Here is a 22,410-nt window from a genome sequence, read left to right on the forward strand (position 1 = left end):
GCTGTTTTCCAATCCGCTGGTACCTGCCCAGAGTCCAGAGAATTTTGGTAGATTATAACGAATGCATCTGCTATAACTTCCGCCATCTCTTTTAATACCCTGGGATGCATTTCATCAGGACCAGGGGACTTGTCTACCTTGAGTCCCATTAGCCTGTCCAGCACTACTCCCCTAGTGATAGTGATTGTCTCAAGGTCCTCCCTTCCCACATTCCCGTGACCAGCAATTTTTGGCATGGTTTTTGTGTCTTCCATTGTGAAGACCGAAGCAAAATAATTGTTTAAGGTCTCAGCCATTTCCACATTTCCCATTATTAAATCCCCCTTCTCATCTTCTGAGGGACCAACATTTACTTTAGTCACTCTTTTCCATTTTATATATCTGTAAAAGCTTTTACTATCCGTTTTTATGTTTTGCGCAAGTTTACCTTTGTAATCTATCTTTCCTTTCTTCATTGCTTTCTTAGTCATTCTTTGCTGTCGTTTAAAATTTTCCCAATCTTCTATTTTCCCACTAACCTTGGCCACCTTATACGCATTGGTTTTTAATTTGATACTCTCCCTTATTTCCTTGGTTATCCCTTCTCTTACCGCCCTTCTTTTTCACTGGAATATATTTTTGTTGAGCACGATGAAAGAGCTCCTTAAAAGTCCTCCACTGTTCCTCAATTGTGCCACCGTTTAGTCTGTATTTCCAGTCTACTTTAGCCAACTCTGCCCTCATCCCACTGTAGTCCCCTTTGTTTAAGCATAGTACGCTCCTTTGAGACACTACTTCCTCACCCTCAATCTGCATTACAAATTCAACCATACTGTGATCACTCATTCCGAGAGGATCTTTTACTAGGAATTCCTTACCACTATAGCTCTTCCATTCTTCTTCCTCACCACACCCCCCCACCCACCCCATGTAGCTGAGCCACCTGTGATGCCGTGGATTTGGCTCTGGTTGCACTCCCCAGAGGCACCATCGCCCCCACCGGTACTCAGAACAGAATACTGGTTTGAGAGCGAGATGGATTTGGGACTCCTGCACTACCTGCCTAGTCCTCCTCTTCTGACTGGCAGTCACCCAATCCCTATCTGCCTGCACACTTAAGCTGCGGGGTGGCCACCTCTAGAAACGTGCTATCCACGTAGCTCTCATTATCGCAGATACACCACAGTGACTCCAGCTGCTGCTCAACCTCCAAAACGCGGAGCTCGAGTTGGTGCAGCTGGAGACACCTCCTGCACATGTGGTCATCTCAGATGCGCGAAGCATCCAGGATTTCCCACATGCCACAGGATGTGCAATCCACGGGACTGAGCTGCCCTGCCATCCCTCCAGTTACACTCGGAACTATCAAGTAGAACTAAACTCTAAACCTTAGCAAAACACACCAAGCAACTACTCAGAAATCAGCTGATTTAACTAACCTTTATTTAAAGACTAAGTACTAACTTAACAGAGAAAAAAAAAACACTCACCAATCAGCTACTTCCCTTGTGGCAATGTCACTTTTAAACCTTTCGAATGTTGCCTTTTGATCCTTGCCTTTTTAAGCCTGCAGCTCAGCTCCCATTGCTGCTCCCACGCAGGTCACCTGCCTCGGTGAAATATCATTTACCTATTTGTAATTTTTTATTTAATCTTCCCTTCTTCTCCAAATTCCCACTCTTTCCAAATTCCCAAATAAACCACTCTGTTTAACTCCACTCCGTTTAAGATCTCTCTGTGCAAGGCTTTTGACAAGGTCCCACATGGTAGGCTGATCAAGAGTCATGGTATCCAAGGGACAGTGGCAAATTGGACCCAAAATTGGCTCAGTGGCAGGAAGTAGTAGGACTTCACTACTTTTATACTCCATCCTCTTGCAATAAAGGCCAACTTTCCATTTGCCTTCCTAATTACATGCTGTACCTGCATACTAACTTTTTGTGTTTCATGTACAAGGGCCTCCATATCCCACTGTACCTCAGCATTTTGTAATCTCTCCCCATTTAAATAATGTAGGGGGCATAATAAAGACATTTACTGATGAGACAAAAATTGGCCGTGTGGTTGACAGTGAGGAGGAAAGCTCCAGACAGCAGGAAGATATGGATGAACAGTTGGGCAGAAAAGTGGCAAATGGAATTCAATCCGGAAAAGTGTGAGGTAATGCATTGGGGAGGGGCAACAAGGCAAAGAAATACACAATAAATGGGAAGATACCGAGAGGTGTGGAGGAACAGAGGGACCTTGGAGTATATGTCCACAGATCCTTAAAGGTAGCAGGACAGGTCAATAAGATAGTTAAAAAGGAATACGGAATGCTTTCCTTTATTAGCTGAGGCATAGCATCTAAGAACAGGGAAGTTATGCTAGAACTGTATACAACACTAGTTAGACCAACTTGAGTACTGCGTGCAGTACTGGTCACCACATTACAGGAAGGATGTGATTGCACTAGAAAGAGTGCAGAGGAGATTTACGAGGACGTTGCCAGGACTGGAAAAGTTTAGCTATGAGGAACAATTGGATAGGCTGGGGTTGTTTTCCTTGGAACAGAGGAAGCTGAGGGGGGTATTTAATTAAGGTGTATAAAATTAAGAGGGGCCTAGCTAGACTGGATAGGAATGACCTATTTCCCTTAGCAGAGGGGTCAATAACCAGAGGGCATAGATTCAAAGTAGTTGGTAGAAGGTTTAGAGGGGAGATGAGGAAACATTTCTTCACCCAGAGGATGGCGAGAGTCTGGAACTCACTACCTGAAAGGGTGGTAGAGGCCGAAACCCTCATCACAATTAAATTAAGTTATGTACACTTAAAGTGCTGTAATTTACAGGGCTACGGATCAAGTGCTGGAAGGTGGGATTAGACTGGGTAGCTCTTTTTCGATCGGCATGGTCACGATGGGCCGACTGGCCTCTTGTGTCATAATTTTCTATGATCCTATGACACCCTCCACCACCAACAGTTTACAATTTCCTGGCCCTTACCATCTCCTTTTCACGATGGACATCCAATCGCTCTACACCTCCATCCTCCACCAGGATGGCCTGAGGGCGCTCCGCTTCTTCCTTGAATGGAAGCCCAACCAGTCCCCATCCACTACCACCCTCGCTGCCTGCCTGAAATTGTTCTCACATTGAACAACTTCTCCTTTGACTCCACTCACTTCCTCTAAATAAAAGGTGTTACTATGGGAACCTATATGGGTCCTGGCTGTGCCTGACTTTTCGGTGGATATGTGGAACATTCCTTGTTCCAGTCCTACTCCGATCCCCTCCTTCACCTCTTTTTCCGGTACATTGATGACTATATCCGTGCTGTTTCCTGCTCTTGCCCTGAACTGAAAAATGTCATCAACTTTGCTTCCGATTTCCACCCTTCCCTCACATTCACATGGTCCATCTCCAGTTCTTTCTTTCCTCGAAATCTCTGTCTCCATTTCTGGGGATAAACTATCGACTAATATTTACTATAATCCCACTCACTCCCACAGCTACATTGACTACACTTCCACCCACCTGCTTCCTGTAAGGACTCCATTCCATTCTCCCAGTTTCTCCGCCTCCGTCGTATCTGTTCTAATTATGCCACCTTCCATACCAGTGCTTCCGATAGGTCTTCCTTTTTCCTCAACTGAGGATTCCCGTCCACCATTGATGACATGGCCCTCGACCGCATTCGTTCCATTTCCCGCATTTCTGATCTCATCCCTTCCCCTCCCTCCCAGAACCACAGTAGGATTCCCCTTGTCCTCACCTCCCCCCCCCCACCAGCCTCCACATTCAACGGATCATCCTCTGCCATTTCCACCACCTCCAGTGTGATTCCCATCACCAAACACATCTTTCCCTCCCCTTTCAGCATTCCAAAGGGACTGTTCCCTCTGCGACACCCTGATCCATTCCTCAATCACCCCCAACACCCCCTCCCCTTCCCACGGCACCTTCCCGTGCACGTGCAGGAGATGCAACAACTGCCCTTTTACCTCTTCCCCTCCCACCATCAAGAGCCCCAAACACTCCTTCCAGGTGAAACAGCGATTTACTTGTACTTCTGTCAATTTAGTATACTATATTCGCTGCTCACGATGTGGTCTCTACAGTGGGGAGACCAAGCACAGATTGGGTGACCGCTTCGCGGAACACCTTCGTTCAGTCAGCTAGTGTGACCCCGAGCTTCCGGTCGCCTGTCATTTTAATTCTCTGCTCCACTCCAACTCTGACTTCTGTGACTTCGGCCTCCTACATTGTTCCGACGAAGCTCAACTTAAGCTCGATGAACAGCACCTCATCTTTCGATTAGGCACTTTACAGCCTTCCTGACTCAACAGTATCAGATCATAATCTCTTCGCCCATTTTCACAGATGGCAACTGATGTTGATGATTCTGCTATTCCCATTTACACCCTATCTAGACCCACATTTTGTTTCTTTACTTGACCCATTACCATTTCCTTTTGCTTGGTACCATCATCCTTGTAATGTATTTGCATCATGGGTTCTTGCTTAAGAATTTATAGCAACACATTGCCATTAAGAATTAGTTGGTTTATTAGCAAAAGGTTTAACAATGACACTATATATTAACTGTTGTGTTCCTGACACAGATGAGACTGCACACAGGGAGGTTAAAGTAACAGTGACCTGAGTCTTTATTAAGACACTCCAGAATCAGGAACAGGCCACGATCTTTCTCCCCAAAAACTCCACTTCTTTTGCCATGAAGACGTACTTCGACCTCTTCAGCCGCAGCCCTACGCGATCCAGTCGCTGGAGGACCTCCTCCAGATTTTGTAGGTGCTCGGCGGTGTCCCAACCCGTGACCAATATGTCGTCCTGAAAGACCACCATGCGTGGTACCGACTTGAGTAGGCTCTCCATGTTTCTCTGGAAGATCGCTGCAGCTGACCGAATTCCAAACTGTTGTAGATGAACAGTCCCTTGTGCGTGTTGATGCAGGTGAGGCCCTTCGAAGACTCCTCCAGCTCCTGCGTCATGTATGCCGAAGTCAGGTCGAGCTTGGTGAACATCTTGCCTCCTGCAAGCGTCACAAATAGGTCGTCTGCCTTCGGTAGCGGGTATTGATCCTGCAGCAAGAAACGATTAATAGTTACTTTATAATCGCCGCTAATCCTGACCGTGCCATCACTTTTGAGTACTGGAATAATCGGGCTGGCCCACTCGCTGAATTCCACTGGGGGGATGATGCCCTTGCATTGCAGCCTGTCCAGCTCGATTTCCACTCTCTCCCTCATCATGTGAGGTACCGCTCGCGCCTTGTGGTGAATGGGTCGTGCCTCTGGGACCAAGTGGTTCCGCACCTTCGTCCTGGAAAAGTTTCCAATGCCTGGATCAAAAAGGGAAGGAAATTTGTTAAGAACCTGGGTACATGAGGCCTTATCGACATGTGATAGTGCTCGGATGTCATCCCAGTTCCAGCGGATTTTGCCCAGCCAGCTCCTTCCAAGCTGTGTGGGGCCATCGCCGGGACAAACCAGAGTGGCAGTTCGTGCACCGTGCCCTCGTAGGTGACCTTGACCATGGCGCTGCCCAGGACAGTGATGAGCTCTTTGGTGTACGTTTTCAGTTTCGTGTGGATGGGGCTCAGGGCTGGTCTGAGTGCCTTGTTGCACCACAGTCTCTCAAACATCTTTTTACTCATGATGGATTGGCTAGCGCCTGTGTCCAGTTCCATGACTATGGGTAAGCCATGCAATTTTACATTTAGCATTATAGATGGACATTTCGTTGAAAATGTGTGCACCCTGTGTACTTCAGCATCTGTCTCCTCTCTCTGAGGTTCGAAATTGCTTTGATCCACCATGGACTGATCTTCCTCTGCCACGTGGTGGTTAGCAGGTTTTGCAGAGCTTGCAGCTCATCTGCAAGCTCGTTGGAGGTGCCCCATTGTTCCACAGCTCCTGCAAACATACCCTTTGAAGCAGCATGAATAGGCTGAATGGAAGCCTCCACAACGCCAACAAGGTGTGAATTGCTTTGCATTCATCCTTTGTTGCGAACTCTGAGTCATCTGGGTCAGCTGAGGCCTGCTGGCAGTTGCAGACTCGTGGTTTCTGCCATGTACATTTCTGCTCGCAAACACAGTTCCAGTTAATTTATGAACATTGCTAGTACTTGTGTGCTGAGAGATTTGTTTGGTGCTTTCACTGGTGGACATAAACGCCTGTGCTATCGCAATGGGCTTACTGAGGGTCAGTGTCTCTACAGTCAAATGTTTTTGGCGGATGATCTTGTGGCCAATGCCCAGTACAAAAAAGTCTCTGAGCATTTGCTCCAGGTAGCCATCAAACTCACATTGTCCTGCAAGTCACCTTAGCTCGGCGACGTAGCTCGCCACTTCCTGACCTTTATATCGTTGGCACGTGTAGAACCAATACCTCACCATCAGCACGCTCTCCCTCGGGTTAAGATGCTCCCGAACCAGTGTACACAGCTCCTCATATGACTTATCTGTGGGTTTCACTGGAGCCAGAAGACTCTCCATGAGGCTGTAGGTCGGTGCCCCGCAGACCGTGAGGAGGACTGCTCTCGTTTTTGCAACGCTTCCTTCTCCATCCAGCTTGTTGGCTACAAAGTACTGGTCTTGCCGTTCAACATAGGCTTCCCAGTTTTCACCCTCCGAGAACTTCTCCAGGATGCCCACAGTTTGCTGCATCTGTGTGTTGGATTCGTATACTCGTCGCCTGTTGTTGTATTCCTGACACAGATGAGACTGCACACAGAGAGATTAAAGTAGCAGTGACCTCAGTCTTTATTAAGACGCTCCAAAGTCAAGAACAGGCTTTAGGGGCCAGCTTATATGCAGTGCTCCCAAGGGATGCTGGGATCCCTTGGGACTTCAGAGGATGCGTTCCCTGGTGGTGGAGCATGGGAGTGCATGCTTTACAGATAGACAACATTAACAGTTCAACTATTTTAGTTGTGCACTTTAAACAAATGCTCCCTTCAAGGGGGGTCACACTGCAAAATATATATATTTTTTCCGGTGCCCGTTTTATTTTTGAGGGCACCAAAAACACAAATTATACAAGTGCCCCCTGGCTAAAAGGTGGCGGGGGTGGGGGGCACTAAACCCAACAAACTTGATCAAATTAAACTTTAGACGTAGTTCAAATTAAAATTTGGTTGCCGGGGGTGATGATACACTCCAGTCGCTCCGGCGGCCACCTCTCATGGAAGGCCGCAAGCGTACCGGTGGACAAGGCATGCTCCATCTCATGGAAGAGAGGCAGGCAGTCAGGTTGAACGACCCCCTCGACCGCCCGCTGCCTGGACCGGCTGATGGCCCCCTTGGTCGTGCCCAGGAGCAGTCCTACGAGGAGGCCCTCGGACCTACCCGCTCCCCTCTGCACAGGGTGCCCAAAGATCAGGAGTGTGGGACTGAAGTGCAGCCAGAATTTGAGGAGCAGCCCCTTCAAATATTGGAAGAGGGGCTGCAACTTCGTGCATTCAATAAAAACGTGGAACACGGACTCCTCCAGACCGCAGAAATCTCAACAGCTCTACAAACCTGTGAGCCTACTCACAGGTGCATACATTGCAATCCCTTTTGTAATTTAACCTCTTCTCCCTTCTACTCGATCACTGACCTTCCATTTTGTCCCTCTCCCTGCCTCTGCATATTTAAAAAACTTGTTACATTGTAAACTTTTTCCAGTTCTGACGAAGGTTCATCGACCTGAAACCTTAATTCTGTTTCTCCACAGATGCTGCCTGACTTGCTGAGTATTTCCAGCATTTTCTGTTTTTATTTCAGGATGAGTCCGGGTTCAGTGAGGGTGAAAAGTAGTGAGAATGTGAAACTCACTGTCACATGGAGATGCTGAACCAGAGAGCATTGATGCATTTACAGAGAGGCTTGATGCATACACGAGGGCTTCTGCCTCCGCCCATCTGCTGCTGAAAGCCTCGTCTATGTCTCTGTTACCTCCGGACTCGACTATTCCAATGCTCGAGTGGCCAGCAGCCTAACTTCCACCTTTCAAGCTCATCCAAAACTCTCCCGCCCCGATCCTAACTCGCGCCAACTCCTGTTCACCTCATGTGCTCACTGAACTACATTGGCTAGCGATCCCTGCCCACAACCATTTAAAAAATTCTCATCCTGGTGTTTGTTATGTATGCAACACCTTGTAACTAGTATTCTACCACCACCAGAGGGCACATCTGTTGGAGTCCCAAGGGATTCCAGCATCCCTTGGGAGCACTGCATATAAGCAGGCCTCCCATGCTGAGCCAGCACTCTGGAGTCAGAATAAAGAGACTAAGGTCACACTTACTCAAGTCTACAGTACTCAATCACATTGCTTTATTGGAGACAAAACAACTGGCGACGAGGATGGGATAACAAACCATCACGCGAAAATGCAGAGAACTGTTAGTATCCTGGAGAAATTCTCAAAAGGTAATGATTGGGAAGCCTTCGTGGAGCGACTCGACCAATACTTCGTGGCCAATGAGCTGGAAGGGAATGAGAACGCTGCCAAACGAAGGGCGATCCTCCTCACCGTCTGCGGGACAACCTATGGCTTCATGAAGAATCTTCTTGCTCCGGTGAAACCAACAATCAAATCGTATGAAGAACTGTGTACGCTGGTTCGGAAGCACTTAAATCCGAAGGAGAGCAAGGTATTGATTTTATACATGTCAACGGTCTGAAGGCCAGGAAGTGGCGAGCTACATCACTGAACTAAGGCGCCTTGCAGGACATTGTGAATTTGATGGATTCCTGAAGCAAATACTAAGAGACTGTTTTCTGCTTGGCATTGGCCATGAGGTTATCCTTCGCAAACTATTGACTGTTGAAACACCGAACCTGAGCAAAGCCATAACGATAGCCCAGGCATTTATGTCCACCAGTGATAGCACCAAACAAATTTCACTGCATAAAGATGCATTGGCAACTACTGTACACAAAGTAACGTTTTCTGGCAGGAGTGCATATGGCAGAATGTACATGCCTGCAGCTGCACGACCTCAGATGACTCAGAGTCCGCTATCAAATGTGAATGCGAGACAATTAACACCTTGTTAGCGCTGCAGAGGTGATCATCGAGCCCATCAATGCCGCTTCAAACACTATGCGTGCAAAGGTTATGGAACAATGGGACACCTCCAGTGAATGTGAAGATGAACTGCAAAACCTGCAAACCACCACGGTGCAGAGGAAGACCGATCCATGGCGGATCAATCTGAACTAGAGACTCGAACCGAGGAGGCAGAAGTGTACGGGGTACACACCTTCACCACGAAATGTCCACCGATCATGTTAAAAGTTGAACTGAACGGAATTCCAGTATCCATGGAATTGGACACGGGTGCGAGTCAGTCTATCATGAGCAAAAAGGCCTTCGCGAGGCTGTGGTGCAACAAGTCACAAAGGCCCAAGCTGAGCCCTATTCATACCAAGCTGAGAACTTACATAAAGAGCTGATCCCTGTAATTGGCAGTGCAGCAGTAAAAGTCTCCTATGATGGAGCAGTGCACGAACTACCACTATGGATTATACCAGGAGATGGCCCCACACTGTTTGGCAGAAGCTGGCTGGGAAAGATCCGCTGGAACTGGGACGACATCGGAGTGCTTTCGTCCGTCGACGATGCCTCTTGTGCCCAAGTTTTGAGCAAGTTCCCATCGTTGTTTGAGCCAGGCATCGGAAGTTTCTCTGGGGTGAAGGTGCAGATCCACTTGGTTCCCGGTACGCGACCCATCCACCGCAAGGCACGGGCGGTGCCATACATGATGCGAGAGAAAGTGGAGATCGAGCTGGACAGGCTGTAACGAGAGGGCATCATCCCGCCGGTTGAGTTCAACGAGTGGGCCAGTCCGATTGTTCCGGTTCTCAAGGGCGATGGCACGGTCAGAATTTGTGGGGATTATAAAGTAACAATCAACCGTTTTTCGTTGCAGGACCAGTACCCACTACCCAAGGCAGATGACCTATTTGCGAGGCTGGCAGGAGGGAAGATGTTCACTAAGTTGGACTTGACCTCGGCCTACATGACACAGCAGCTGGCGGAATCTTCGAAAGGCCTCGCCTGCATCAACACGTACAAAGGTCTGTTCATCTACAATAGATGCCCGTTTGGGATTCGATTTCAAAGGAATATGGAGTGTCTGCTAAAGTCGGTTCCGCGCACCGTGGTTTTCCAGGACGACATATTGATCACAGGTCGAGACACCATCGAACACTTGCAGAACCTGGAAGAGATTCTAAGTCAGCTAGATCATGTGGAACTCGGGTTGAAACACTCGAAGTATGTTTTCCTGGCGCCAGAGGTCGAGTTCATAGGGAGAAGAATCGCGACAGACGGCATCAGACCCACCGACCCCAAGACGGAGGCCATCAAGAACGCGCCGATACCACAGAACGTGACGGAGCTGCAGTCGTTCCTGGGACTCCTCAATTATTTTGGTAATTTCCTACCTGGGTTAAGCATCTTGTTAGAACCTCTACATGTGTTGCTATGCAAGGGAGATGACTCAGTATGGGGGAAATCACAAGAGACTGCTTTTGGGAAAGCCAGAAATCTGTTAAGTTCCAACAAACTGCTTGTTCTGTATGACCCATGTAAACGTTTATTGCTAGCTTGCATTGCATCTTCGTACGGGGTCAGGTGTGTGTTACAACAAGGAAACAAGTCGGGAACAATGCAACCGGCCGCTTCTGCGCCCAGGCGTTTGTCCAAGGCCGAGAGGGCCTACAGCATGATTGAAAAAGAAGCTTTGGCATGCATTTATGGGGTGAAAAAATGCACCAGTATCTGTTTGGGCTTAAGTTCGAGTTAAAAACTGATCATAAGCCGCTCATATCGCTATTCTCAGAGAGCAAAGGTATTAATACCAATACCTCTGCTCACATCCAAAGATGGGCGCTCACACTGTCCGCATATAACTATGTAATTTGCCACAGGCCAGGCACGGAGAACTGCGCTGATGCTCTCAGTCAGCTACCATTGCCCACCACCGGGGTGGAAATGGCACAACCTGCAGACTTCCTCTTGATGATGGATGCATTTGAAAACGAAAAGTCTCGTTACGGCCCGCCAGATCAGGACCTGGACCAGCCAGGATCCTTTACTGTCACTTGTAAAAAAAACTATGTCCTCTATGGAAGCTGGTTCAGCATCCTAGCAGAGATGCATGAAGAGATCAAGCCATTCCAATGGCGCAAAGACGAAATGTCCATACAGGCGGACTGTCTCTTGTGGGATAATCAGGGAAACATTCATATGTGACCTACACAGTACCCATCCAGACTTAGTAATGATGAAAGCTATAGCCAGATCCCATGTGTGGTGCCCCGGCACCGACTCAGATTTGGAGTCTTGTGTGCGCCAATGCAACACTTGCCCTCAACTGAGCGATGCACCCAGGGAGGCACCGCTAAGTTTCTGGTCATGGCCCTCCAAACCGTGGTCTAGGATCCACGTTGACTTCGCTGGCCCGTTTCTAGGCAAAATGTTTTTGGTTGTGGCTTATTCAAAATGGATTGAATATGTCATAATGTCTGTAAGCATGTCCACTGCCACCATCGAAAGCCTACGAGCCATGTTTGCCACGCACAGCCTGCCTGATGTCCTTGTCAGCGACAATGGGCCGTGCTTCACCAGCGCTGAATTCAAGGAATTCATGATCTGCAATGGGATCAAGCATATCACATCTGCTCCATTCAGGCCCACATCTAACGGCCAGGCAGAACGGGCAGTCCAAACCATCAAACTAAGCTTGAAATGCATGTCGGAAGGCTCCCTGTAGACCCGCCTGTCCCAAGTCTGCTCAGCTACCGCACAAGACCACACTCGCTCACCGAGGTTCCTCATGAAAAGGGCACTCAAAACAAGGCTCTTTCTAGTCCACCCTGATCTCCATGATCATGTCGAGGGCAGGCAGCATCAACAAAGCATGTACCATGATCGCGCAAATTTGTCACGCGATATTGAAGTCTATGACCCTGTAATTGTTCTCAACTATGGACATGGTCCCAAATGGCTTGCTGGCACAGTCATAGCCAAAGAAGGGATTAGGGTTTTTGAGGTCAAAGTTACATAGACTAACTTGCAGAAAGCATTTGGACTAAACCAAATTGCGATTCACAGACAGCCATGAGCAACCTGAAGAGGACACCACCAACTTTGATCCTCCGAAAAATACACAAGTGGCATCCGACATCACGGGTGACCATGAAGCTGGACCTATCATCCCCAGCAGCCCAGCAAGCCCAGCTGTGCAGCAGCCCAGCGAAGGCCCAACCAACTCACCTACACCTGTGTTTGTACTGAGACGATCGACTAGGGAGCAGAAAGCCCCAGATCATCTCACCCTGTAAATAAGTGTACTATTGACTTTGGGGGTGGGTGGGGGGGGAGTGATGTTATGTATGCAACACCTTGTAACCAGCATTCTACTGCCACCAGAGGGTGGATTTGTTGGAGTACCAAGGGATCCCAGCATCCCTTAGGAGCACTGCATAAAAGCAGGCCTCCCATGCTGTGCCAGCACTCTGGAGTCAGAATAAAGAGACTAAGGTCACACTTACTCAAGTCTACAGTACTTAATCACATTGCTTTATTTGAGACATAACAGTGCACACATCCCTCCATGACCTCATCTTTCCCTAGCTCTGTAAGTCATTGTTGTTGTTATAAGAAATAATCTTAAGTATAAGAGTAAAGACATATTGCAATGATATAGGGCCCTGATGAGACTGCACCTGGAGTATTGTGTACAGTTTTGGTCTCCTTACCTAAGGAAGGATATACTTGCCATAAAGGGAGTGCAACCAGACTGATTCCTGGGTTGGAGGGATTGTCCTATGAGGAGAGATTGAGCAGATTAGACCTATATTCTCTAGAGTTTAGAAGATTGAGAGGTGATTTCATTGAAACATACAAAATTCTTACAGGGCTGGACAGGGTAGATGCAGGGAGAATGTTTCCCCTGGCTGGGGAGTCTAGAACCAGGGGTCACAGTCTCAGAATAAGAGGTTGGCCATTTAGGACTGAGATGAGGAGAAACTTATTCACTCAGAGGGTGGTGAATCTTTGAAATTCTCCACCCCAGAGGGCTGTGGAGGTTCAAGTCTTTGAGTATATTCAAGACAGAGATCAATACATTTTTTTGAATATTAAGGGAATCAAGGGATATGGGGATAGTGTAAGAAAGTGGAGTTGAGGTAGAAGATCAGCCATGATATTATTGAATGTGGAGCAGACGCGAGGGGCCAAATGGCCTACTACTGCTCCTAATTCTATGTTCTTATCTATACTAAGTTTTTCTCTGAAATCCTACTTTGAGTTTAATTAGTAACCGTCCATGTGGTGCTTTATGAAATGCCTTTTGATTGTCTGAGTACACATGGCGTTGGACTTAGCACAGTGGACTTGTGTTATCATTTCCAAAAATAAATCAAGGAGATTGGGTCAGGTAGGATAAGGGGTAAGCCATTTAGGACCGAGATGCGGAGGAACTTCTTCACTCAGAGAGTGGTGAACCTGTGGAATTCTCTACCACAGAAAGTTGTTGAGGCCAATTCACTAAATATATTCAAAAAGGAGTTAGATGAGGTCCTTACTACTAGGGGGATCAAGGGGTATGGCGAGAAAGCAGGAATGGGGTACTGAAGTTGAATGTTCAGCCATGAACTCATTGAATGGCGGTGCAGGCTAGAAGGGCCGAATGGCCTACTCCTGCACCTATTTTCTATGTTTCTATGTTTCTATGTTCCTGTTTGAAGTCATGTTGATTGTTGTTTACGGGGCTGTTGTCACACAGAAAATCCATCTGAACAGGCAGACTTCAGTTAAACGTCTCATCCGAAAGTCATTGCTTCCAAAAATGTGGAACCCTGCTCCGCTCCCCGCCCCCCCTCCCCCCCTCCCCGCCCCCCGCGCCCCTGACCCCCACCCTGCCCCACTCAGTACTACGCTGGAATGTCAATCCAGGTTATGTGCTCAAAATCTGGAGAGTGGCTCACTTCCAACTGAGTCCCGCCAATACAGTTAGAGTTTGCTTCCTCACGACTGGCAAGGTGATTGACCAGAAGCAGAGTCCGCCCTCTTTCAATCACACAACAAGAACAACTTACATTTATATAGCGCCTTTAGCATAGTAAAACATCCCAAGTTGCTTCACAGGAGCGTTTATCAAACAAAATTTGACACCGAGCCACATAAGGAGATATTAGGACAGATGGTCAATAAATTTGCTCAAAGAGGCAGGTATTCGAAGCGTCTTAAAAGAGGAGAGAGAGAGCGAGAGAGGCTGAGGTTTACTGAGGGAATTGGGGCCTTAGGCGTGGCCACCAATGGTGGAGTGATTAAAATCGGGGATGCGCAAGGGGCCAGAATTCGAGGAGTGCAGTGATCTTGGAGGGTTGTAGGGCTGGAGGAGGACACAGAGATAGGGAGGGACAAGGCTATGGACGGATTTGCAAACAAGGATGAGAATTTTTTAATTGAGGCATTGCCGGACCAGGTCCCAATGTAGATCAACAAGCACCAGAGTGATGGGTGAACGGGACTTGGTGTGTGTTAGGATACAAGCAGTAGAGTTTTGCATGAGCTCAAGTTTGTTGAGGGTGAAAGTTAGGAAGCTGGCCAAGAGAACATTGAATAGTCGAGTGTAGAGGTAACAAAGGCACAGATGAGGATTTCAGCAGCAGATGCACGTAGCATTCGTAACAAAATAGATAAGTTGACGACACAAATAGATACAAATCAGTATGATTTGATAGCTATTACAGAGACATAGTTGCAAGGTGACCAGAACTGGAAAATAAATATTATGGGGTAATTGACAATCTGGAAGGACAGACAGACATGAAAAGGAGGTTGGAATCACTGTAATAGTGAGAAATGATATTCGCTCAAATGATCAGGATGTTGAAACTGTTTGGGTGGAGATAAGGAATAATAAGGGGAAAAAGTCACTGGTGGGCGTAGTCTATAGCCCCCCTAACAGTAACAACTGTTGGTCGGAGTATAAACCAGGAAATAGTGGGGGCTTGTAAAAAGGGAACAGCAATAATCATGGGTGATTTTAACCTCCATATTGATTGGATAAATCAAATTGGTCTGGGTAGCCTTGAGGAAGAGTTCATCGAGTGCATAAGGGACGGGTTCCTTGAGCAGTATGTAACGGAACCAACCAGGGGGCAGGCTATCATAGATCTGGTCCTGTGTAATGAGACAGGATTAATAAACAATCTCCTAGTAAAGGATCCCCTGGAATAAGTGATCATAGCATGGTTGAATTTCAAATTCAGAGGGAGGGTGAGACAGTTGGATCTCAAACCAGCGTACTAAGCATAAATAAAGGAGACTGCAAAGGCATGAGGGAAGAGTTGGCTAAAGTGGACTGGGAAAATAGATTAAAGTGTAGGATGGTTGATGAACAATGGCATACATTTAAGGAGATATTTCACAACTCTCAAGAAAAGTATATTCCAGTGAGAGGAAAGGGTGTAAAAGAAAAGATAGCCATCCGTGGCTAACTAAAGAAATAAAGGATGGTATCCAATTAAAAAGAAGGGCATACAAAGTGACCAAAACTCGTGGGAGGACAGAAGATTGGGAAGCTTTTAAAAGCCAGCAAACGATGACTAAAAAAATGATTAAGAAAGGGAAGATAAACTATGAAAGTAAACTAGCACGAAATATAAAAACAGATAGCAAGAATTTCTATAAGTTATTAAAAAGGAAAAGAGTGGTTAAGTAAATGTTGGTCCCTTAGAGGACGAAACCAGGGAATTAGTAATGGGGAACATGGAGATGGCAGAAACTCTGAACAAATATTTTGTATCAGTCTTTATGATAAATGACACGAACAATATCCCAACAGTAGATAGTCAAGGGGCTATATGGAGGGGAGGAACTTAACACAATCACAATCACTAAGAGATGGTACTCAGTAAGATAATGGGACTAAAGACGGATTAAATCCCCTGGACCTGATGACTTGCATCCTAGGGTCTTAAGAGAAGTAGCGGTAGGGATAGTGGATGCATTGGTTGTAATTTACCAAAATTCCCTGGATTCTGGGGAGGTCCCAATAGATTGGAAAACTGCAAATGTAACACCTTTATTTAAAAAAAGGAGGCAGATAAAAAGCAGGAAACTATAGACCAGTTAGCCTAACATCTGTGGTTGGGAAAATGTTGGAGTCCATTATTAAAGAAGCAGTAAAAGGACATTTGGAAAAACATAATTCAGTCAGGCAGAGTCAGCATGGATTTATGAAGGTGAAGTCATGTTTGACAAATTTGCTAGAATTCTTTGAGGATGCAATGAACAGGGAGAATAAAGGGGAACCAGTGGATGTGGTGTATTTGGACTTCCAGAAGGCATTTGACAAGGTGTCATATAAATGGTTACTGCACAAGATAAAAGTTCACGGAGTTGGGGGTAATATATTAGCATGGATAGAGGATTGGCTAACTAACAGAAAACAGAGAGTCGGGATAAATGGTTCATTCTCGAATTGGCAATCAGTAACTATTGGGGTGCCGCAGGGATCAGTGCTGGGACGCCAACTATTTAAAATCTATATTAATGACTTGAACGAAGGGACCAAGTGTAATGTAGCCAACTTTGCTGATGATAGGAAGATGGGAGGAAAAACAATGTGTGAGGAGGACACAAAAAGTCTGCAAAAGAACATAGACAGGCTAAGTGAGTGGGCAAAAATTTGACAGATGGAGTATAATGTTGGAAGATGTGAGGTTAGCACTTTGGCAGAAAAAAACATCACAGAGCAAGTTACTATTTAAATGGAGAAAAATTGCAAAGTGCTGCTTTACAGCAGGATCTTGGGGTATTTGTGCATGAAACACAAAAGGTTAGTATGCAGGTGCAGCAAGTGATCAGAAAAGCCAATGGAATCTTGACCATTATTGCAAAGGGGATGGAGTATAAAAGCAAGGAAATCTTGCTACAGTTGTACAGGGTATTGGTGAAGCCTGGAATACTGAGTACAGTTTTGTTTTCCATATTTATGATAGAATATACTTGCTTTGGCGGTGGTTGAGAGAGGTTCACTAGGTTGAGTCCGGAGATGAGGGGTTGATTTATGAGGAAAGGTTGAGTAGTTTGGGCTTCTACTCATTGGAATTGAGAAGAATGAGAGGTGACCTTATCAAAATGTATAAGATTATGAGGGGGCTTGACAAGGTGGATGCAGAGAGGATGTTTCCATTGATAGGGGAGACTAGAACTAGTGGGCATAATCTTAGAATAAGGGGCCACCCATTTAAAACTGAGATGAGGAGGAATTTCTTCTCTCAGAGGGTTGTAAATCTGTGGAATTCGCTGCCACAGAGAGCTGTGGAAACTGGGACACTGAATGGATTTAAGACAGAGATAGACAGTGTTATGTCTTTAGATGTTCTGATAACTCCATGAGGCAAGGTATTGTATTTGAACTGTAGTGACTTTAGACCATTTAATGTAACTCCAGAGTGCGTATCACACATGGTGGCCTGCCTTTTATACTAGGCCTGGCACACCTGGACAGGTAATCTACAAGCCTCCCACTGCAGTGCCCTCTGGTGGCACACCTTAGTGACCATACAGCTGGTGTACAAGTTTCCCATAGTAGTGACCTCTGGTGGCACATCATATGTAATAGTACAAGCAGTAAACATGTCTGGATACATGACATCACTCTCCCCCAAGTCCTTCGTGTAAATCGCCTTCATTGACATTGACTGTGCTCTGGGCTTAGCTCTATCTGGTTGACCCTTGGAGGGTCGTTTCTATCTTGGGTGAGTAGGTGGTATTTCGTTGGCAGTAGAGGTGCTGGTGGTTTCTGTTTGTGAGTCCATGACCACTCCATTCTCTCCGCCCCCACATATAGATTATGCCGGTGGCTTATTACATTCATATACATTTAAGTCCAGAAAAAAAATTTGCATTTACATCATTACATTTGTGGTACAGTTGTGAGGCAAGTACATTTGACTGGTGAGGTACATACTTGATACATACTTGGAATCAGTACTGGTGTCAGCACCAGTGTGTGAGGACAAACTAGTACCAGAACTGCTGGGTGGTGTCCAGGTAGTCTGGTGGCAGCGCGGTGCCCAGTGCTGGCAGTGGGAACCCAGTTGGCTCAAGTTGCCTGCTCTCGGGGCCTTTGCTGTTGCTCCAAGAGTTGGGCAGGTTCACAGATGCCTGTGACCTCCCTGTCCTTTCCTTGCGCCCCGGGTCGCTGCTGCTCACTGAGGAGCAGTCGTCTAGCAATGCGCAGGGAACTGCTGATTCGCTTGCCAGAATTTTTTTTTCTGGATTTAAATGTAAATGACTCAAATGTATACGGAGGTGGAATCAGCTTTGAATTACAGGATTTTAGCGTGACTCATTTAATATTAAAGGTGTTCCGCTGCTCAATTCTTCTTTCACCAAATTATTCCAGGGCTCTAGTGATGTTGATACACTCCGCAGGAGAGCACTGCGGGCGCTACAAGAGAATTATTGCGATGCTCTTGAACCAATCCCTGCTCGTATTTGCACACGATCACAGTAAGTACCGCCTGCGGCTCTTAAATCCAGCACAACAGTCCATCAGGAAAGTGTTTATTTGCCGCACCATCTTCTGGTGGTTAGTGACTGCTGTACACACAAGATTATCGCTCTAATATGTTGTTCTTTACTATCGATTTCACCTTCCTCCTCATGAATTAGGGTGACCATATTGTCTAACTGAATCTGGGGACACACAGAGCAGGAACGTAGCAAAGGAGTCAGATCAGAAAATGTAGCAATATTTTTTTTAGCAGCCTATATTTTAACAGTTGCACATGAACACTACAAATGCAAAATGCATGTAATTACTGCGGATGTAACGTCATGCTAATGAAGCGCATTCCGACACTGTTTATAAATAGAATAACACTTAGTTTTTCATACCCACTGTCTACACTGCTGCAGGCAGTTGCTGACACCTGACCTTTTGTCTCTGTTGTGCGCGTGTGTCGCCGGCCGCGTTTTTCAAAAACAAACACGCCATATATTAACGGAATTGTTGGCCGTAACCGTCACCGACCGACCAATTGGCTTTGGAATTGCGACCATTTCGAATTGTGAGACGGGGTGGGGAGGGGGAATGGAGATGATGAAATCAGAATCCCGCCAACCAATCAGCTCGCGACCGCCTGCGATTCAAACTGGTCCATCCTGAAGCAAACAAAGCGGGATAGGGAAGAAAAGTAGGGCCTTGGTTCTCGAGTGGGGGTGGGCCGGGAGCGCAGCCGAACTCACTGGCGGCGGTGTCCACCCCTCAGTCAGTGCTCAATGGACGTGGACACTAACCAGTACACCAGCCCCTTACACCGCCAAGGCCACCTCGGGGCTGTCGCGTGAACGGCACAGTGCATGTGTGTTGTACGCCATATTCCAACACTAGAAATTAACAGCTAGGCTATTTGGCTACGGGTTTCGTGAACTGGGGACTGTCCCCGAACAGCGGGGACATATGGTCAATCTAACGTAAATGCAAGATGATGCTCGGTATGGTGATGGGGAAAAGAAAGACTTACATTTCTATAGTGCCTGCAACGCCATCAGGACATCCCGAAACGCTTTACAACTAACAAAGTGCTTTGGGAATAAAAACAGAAAATGCTGGAAATACTCAGCAGGTCACTCAGCATCTGTGGAGAGACAAACAGAGTTAACATTTCAGGTCAATAGCCTTGCGTCAAGTCAACAACATGAAACGTTAACACTCTTTCTCCACAGACGCTGCCTGACCCGCTGAGTATTTCCAGTATTTTGTGTTCTTATTTCGGATTTCCACCACCCACAGGGTTTTGCTTTTGCAAAGTACTTTTGGAGTGTAGTCGCTATTGAAATGGAGGAAACACTGCAGCCAATTTGCGCAAAGTAAACTCCCGCAAACAGCAATGTGATAATGACCAGATAATCTGTTTTTGTTACGTTGATTGAGGGAGAAATATTGTTCAGGATTCCCTGCTCTTCTTAGAATAGTGCCATGGGATCTTTTACGTCCGCCTGTGAATGCAGATGAGACCTCGGTTTAACATTTCATCCGAAAGATGGCACCTCCCTCAGTGCAGCACTCCCTCAGCACTGCACTGCACTGTTAGCCAGATTTTTGTGCTCAAGTTGCTGGAGTGGGACTCCCTGTTCAGGTGGATTTAACCATTCTTTCTGTCTTTCCTGGACCTAGCAGAAGGCAGTAAATGTAATTCCAACAAGGAATAAATCCTCTTGGGTAGTATTCTCTGGATTACTCCTGGTGGCATGAGCTAGTGAGTATAGAAATAAGAGGATAGAGCAGATGAATGTGTGGCTGGAGAGATACTGCAGGAGGGAGGACTTCAGATTCCTGAGACATTAGGACCGGTTCTGGGGGAGTTGGGAACCTGTACAGCTGGACAGGCTGCACCTCAACAGTGCCGGAACCAATATTCTGATGGGGATGGGGTGGGCGGGGTGTTGGTTGATAGTGCTGTTGGGGAGAGTTTAAATAAATTTGGCAGTGGGATGGGCACCAGGATGTAGCAATGGAAAGGAGAAACAATGCACAAAGGATTGGGAAAGCCAGATAGCACGAGAGTAAGAAATAATAAGGTATTAGGTGGGGGTCAGACTAAGAGAGAATACAAGAAAGTCTAAGATAGGTTTACAGCGCACGTGTGTAATGCACGAAGCGTGGTAAATAAGGTCGGTGAGCTGCAGGTGCAAATAGCCACATGGGAATATGATGTCGTGGCGATAACGGAGACCTGGCTCAAAAAAGGGCAGGATTGGGTTTTAAATATTTCTGGATACAAGGGGGGGCAAAATTGGGCTCCTGTGTGCCTGCCGTTTGAGCCTCCAGGGGCGCAAATGAGTTTTTGCCTTGGGGGGTGGGGAGGACACTACCGGTATCTGCACAATGGCGCCAGACTTACAAAACTGTAACGAACAATGGGCTGCCTTTAAAGAGGAGATGGTTCAGGTACAGGTGAGGTACATTCCCAAGAGAGGGGACATAAGAACATAAAAAATAGGAACAGGAGTAGGCCATTCGGCCTCGCGAGCCTACTCCACCATTCAATAAGATCATAGCTGATTATCGGCTTCAACTCCACTTTCCCGTCCGCTCTCCATATCCCTTGATTCCCCTAGAGTCCAAAAATCTATCTATCTCAGCCTTCAATATATTCAGAGACTCAGCATCCACAGCCCACTGGGGCAGAGAATTCCAAAGATTTACAAAACTCTGAGTGAAAAGTCGGAGCTCCCTGAATGATGAAAGAGATAGAGAGTAAGATCAAACAGAAAAAGAACGCGTATAATGGATGTCCGGTTGAGAATACAAGTCAGAATCAGGCTGAATATAGAAAGTTCAGAAGGGAAGTGGAAAAGAAAATAAGAGGGGTATAGAGATAGAGAATGAGAATAGAATGGCAGCTAACATAAAAGGGAATTCAAAAGTCTTCTCTAGGCATATAAATATTAAACAGGTCGTAAGAGTTGGTGTGGGGCCGATTAGGGACCAAAAAGGAGACATACGCATGATGGCAGAGGTACTAAATGAGCACTTTGCATTTGTCTTTACCAAGGAAGAAGATGCTGCCAAAGTCATAGTGAAAGAGGAGGTAATGGAGATAGTGGATGAGATAAAAATTAATAAAGAGGAGGTACTAGAAAGGCTGTCTGTACTTAAAGTTGATAAGTCACTAGGACCAGGATGGGATGCATCCTAGGATGCTGAGGGCAGTTAAGGAGGAAATTACTGAGGTACTGACCATAATCTTCCAATCCTCCTTGGATACAGGAGTGCTGCCAGAGGACTGGAGAATTGCAAATGTTACACCCTTGTCCAAAAAAGGGTGTACGGATAAACCCAGCAAATACAGGCCAGTCAGTTTAACCTCGATAGTGGGGAAGCTTTTAGAAACGATAATCAGGGACAAAAAATGAACAGTCACTTGGATAGGCGTGGATTAATTAAGGAAAGCCAGAACGGATTTGTTAAAGGCAAATCGTGTTTAACCAACTAGATCGAGATTTTTGCTGAGGTAACAGAGGGTTGATGAGTGTAATGCAGTTGCTGTGGTATACATGGATTTCCGAAAGGCGTTTGACAAAGTGCCACATAATAGGCTTGCCAGCAAAGTTGGCGCCCATGGAATAAAAGGGACAGTGGCAGCATGGAAACAAAATTGGCTCAGTGACAGGAAACAAGAGTACTGGTGAACTGTTGTTTTTTGGACTGGAGGAAAGTATACAGTGATATTCCCTGGAGTTGGTACTAGGACCACTGCTTTTCTTGATATAAATTAATGACTTGGATTGGGTATAAGGGCACAATTTCAACATTTGCAGATAACACAAAACTTGGAAGTATAAAGAGTGAGGAGGATAGTGATAGACTTCAAGGCGACAGAGACAGGCTGGTGAAATGG

At 46.4% G+C, this 22,410-nt stretch overlaps 1 protein-coding gene across 1 annotated transcript in view; it reads left to right on the forward strand.

The window, feature by feature from the left end:
• The window catches only part of LOC139276787 (monoglyceride lipase-like), a 119,337-nt gene that overhangs the window by 26,088 nt on the left and 70,839 nt on the right, over positions 1–22,410 (forward strand). Inside the window, exon 3 of the mRNA XM_070894792.1 lies at positions 18,408–18,514. Within this exon, the coding sequence (XP_070750893.1) occupies positions 18,408–18,514 (107 nt within the window). The remainder of the gene's footprint in view (positions 1–18,407; positions 18,515–22,410) is intronic.

This window comes from Pristiophorus japonicus, chromosome 12 (assembly GCF_044704955.1).
Source record: "Pristiophorus japonicus isolate sPriJap1 chromosome 12, sPriJap1.hap1, whole genome shotgun sequence".
Taxonomy (NCBI): domain Eukaryota; kingdom Metazoa; phylum Chordata; class Chondrichthyes; family Pristiophoridae; genus Pristiophorus; species Pristiophorus japonicus.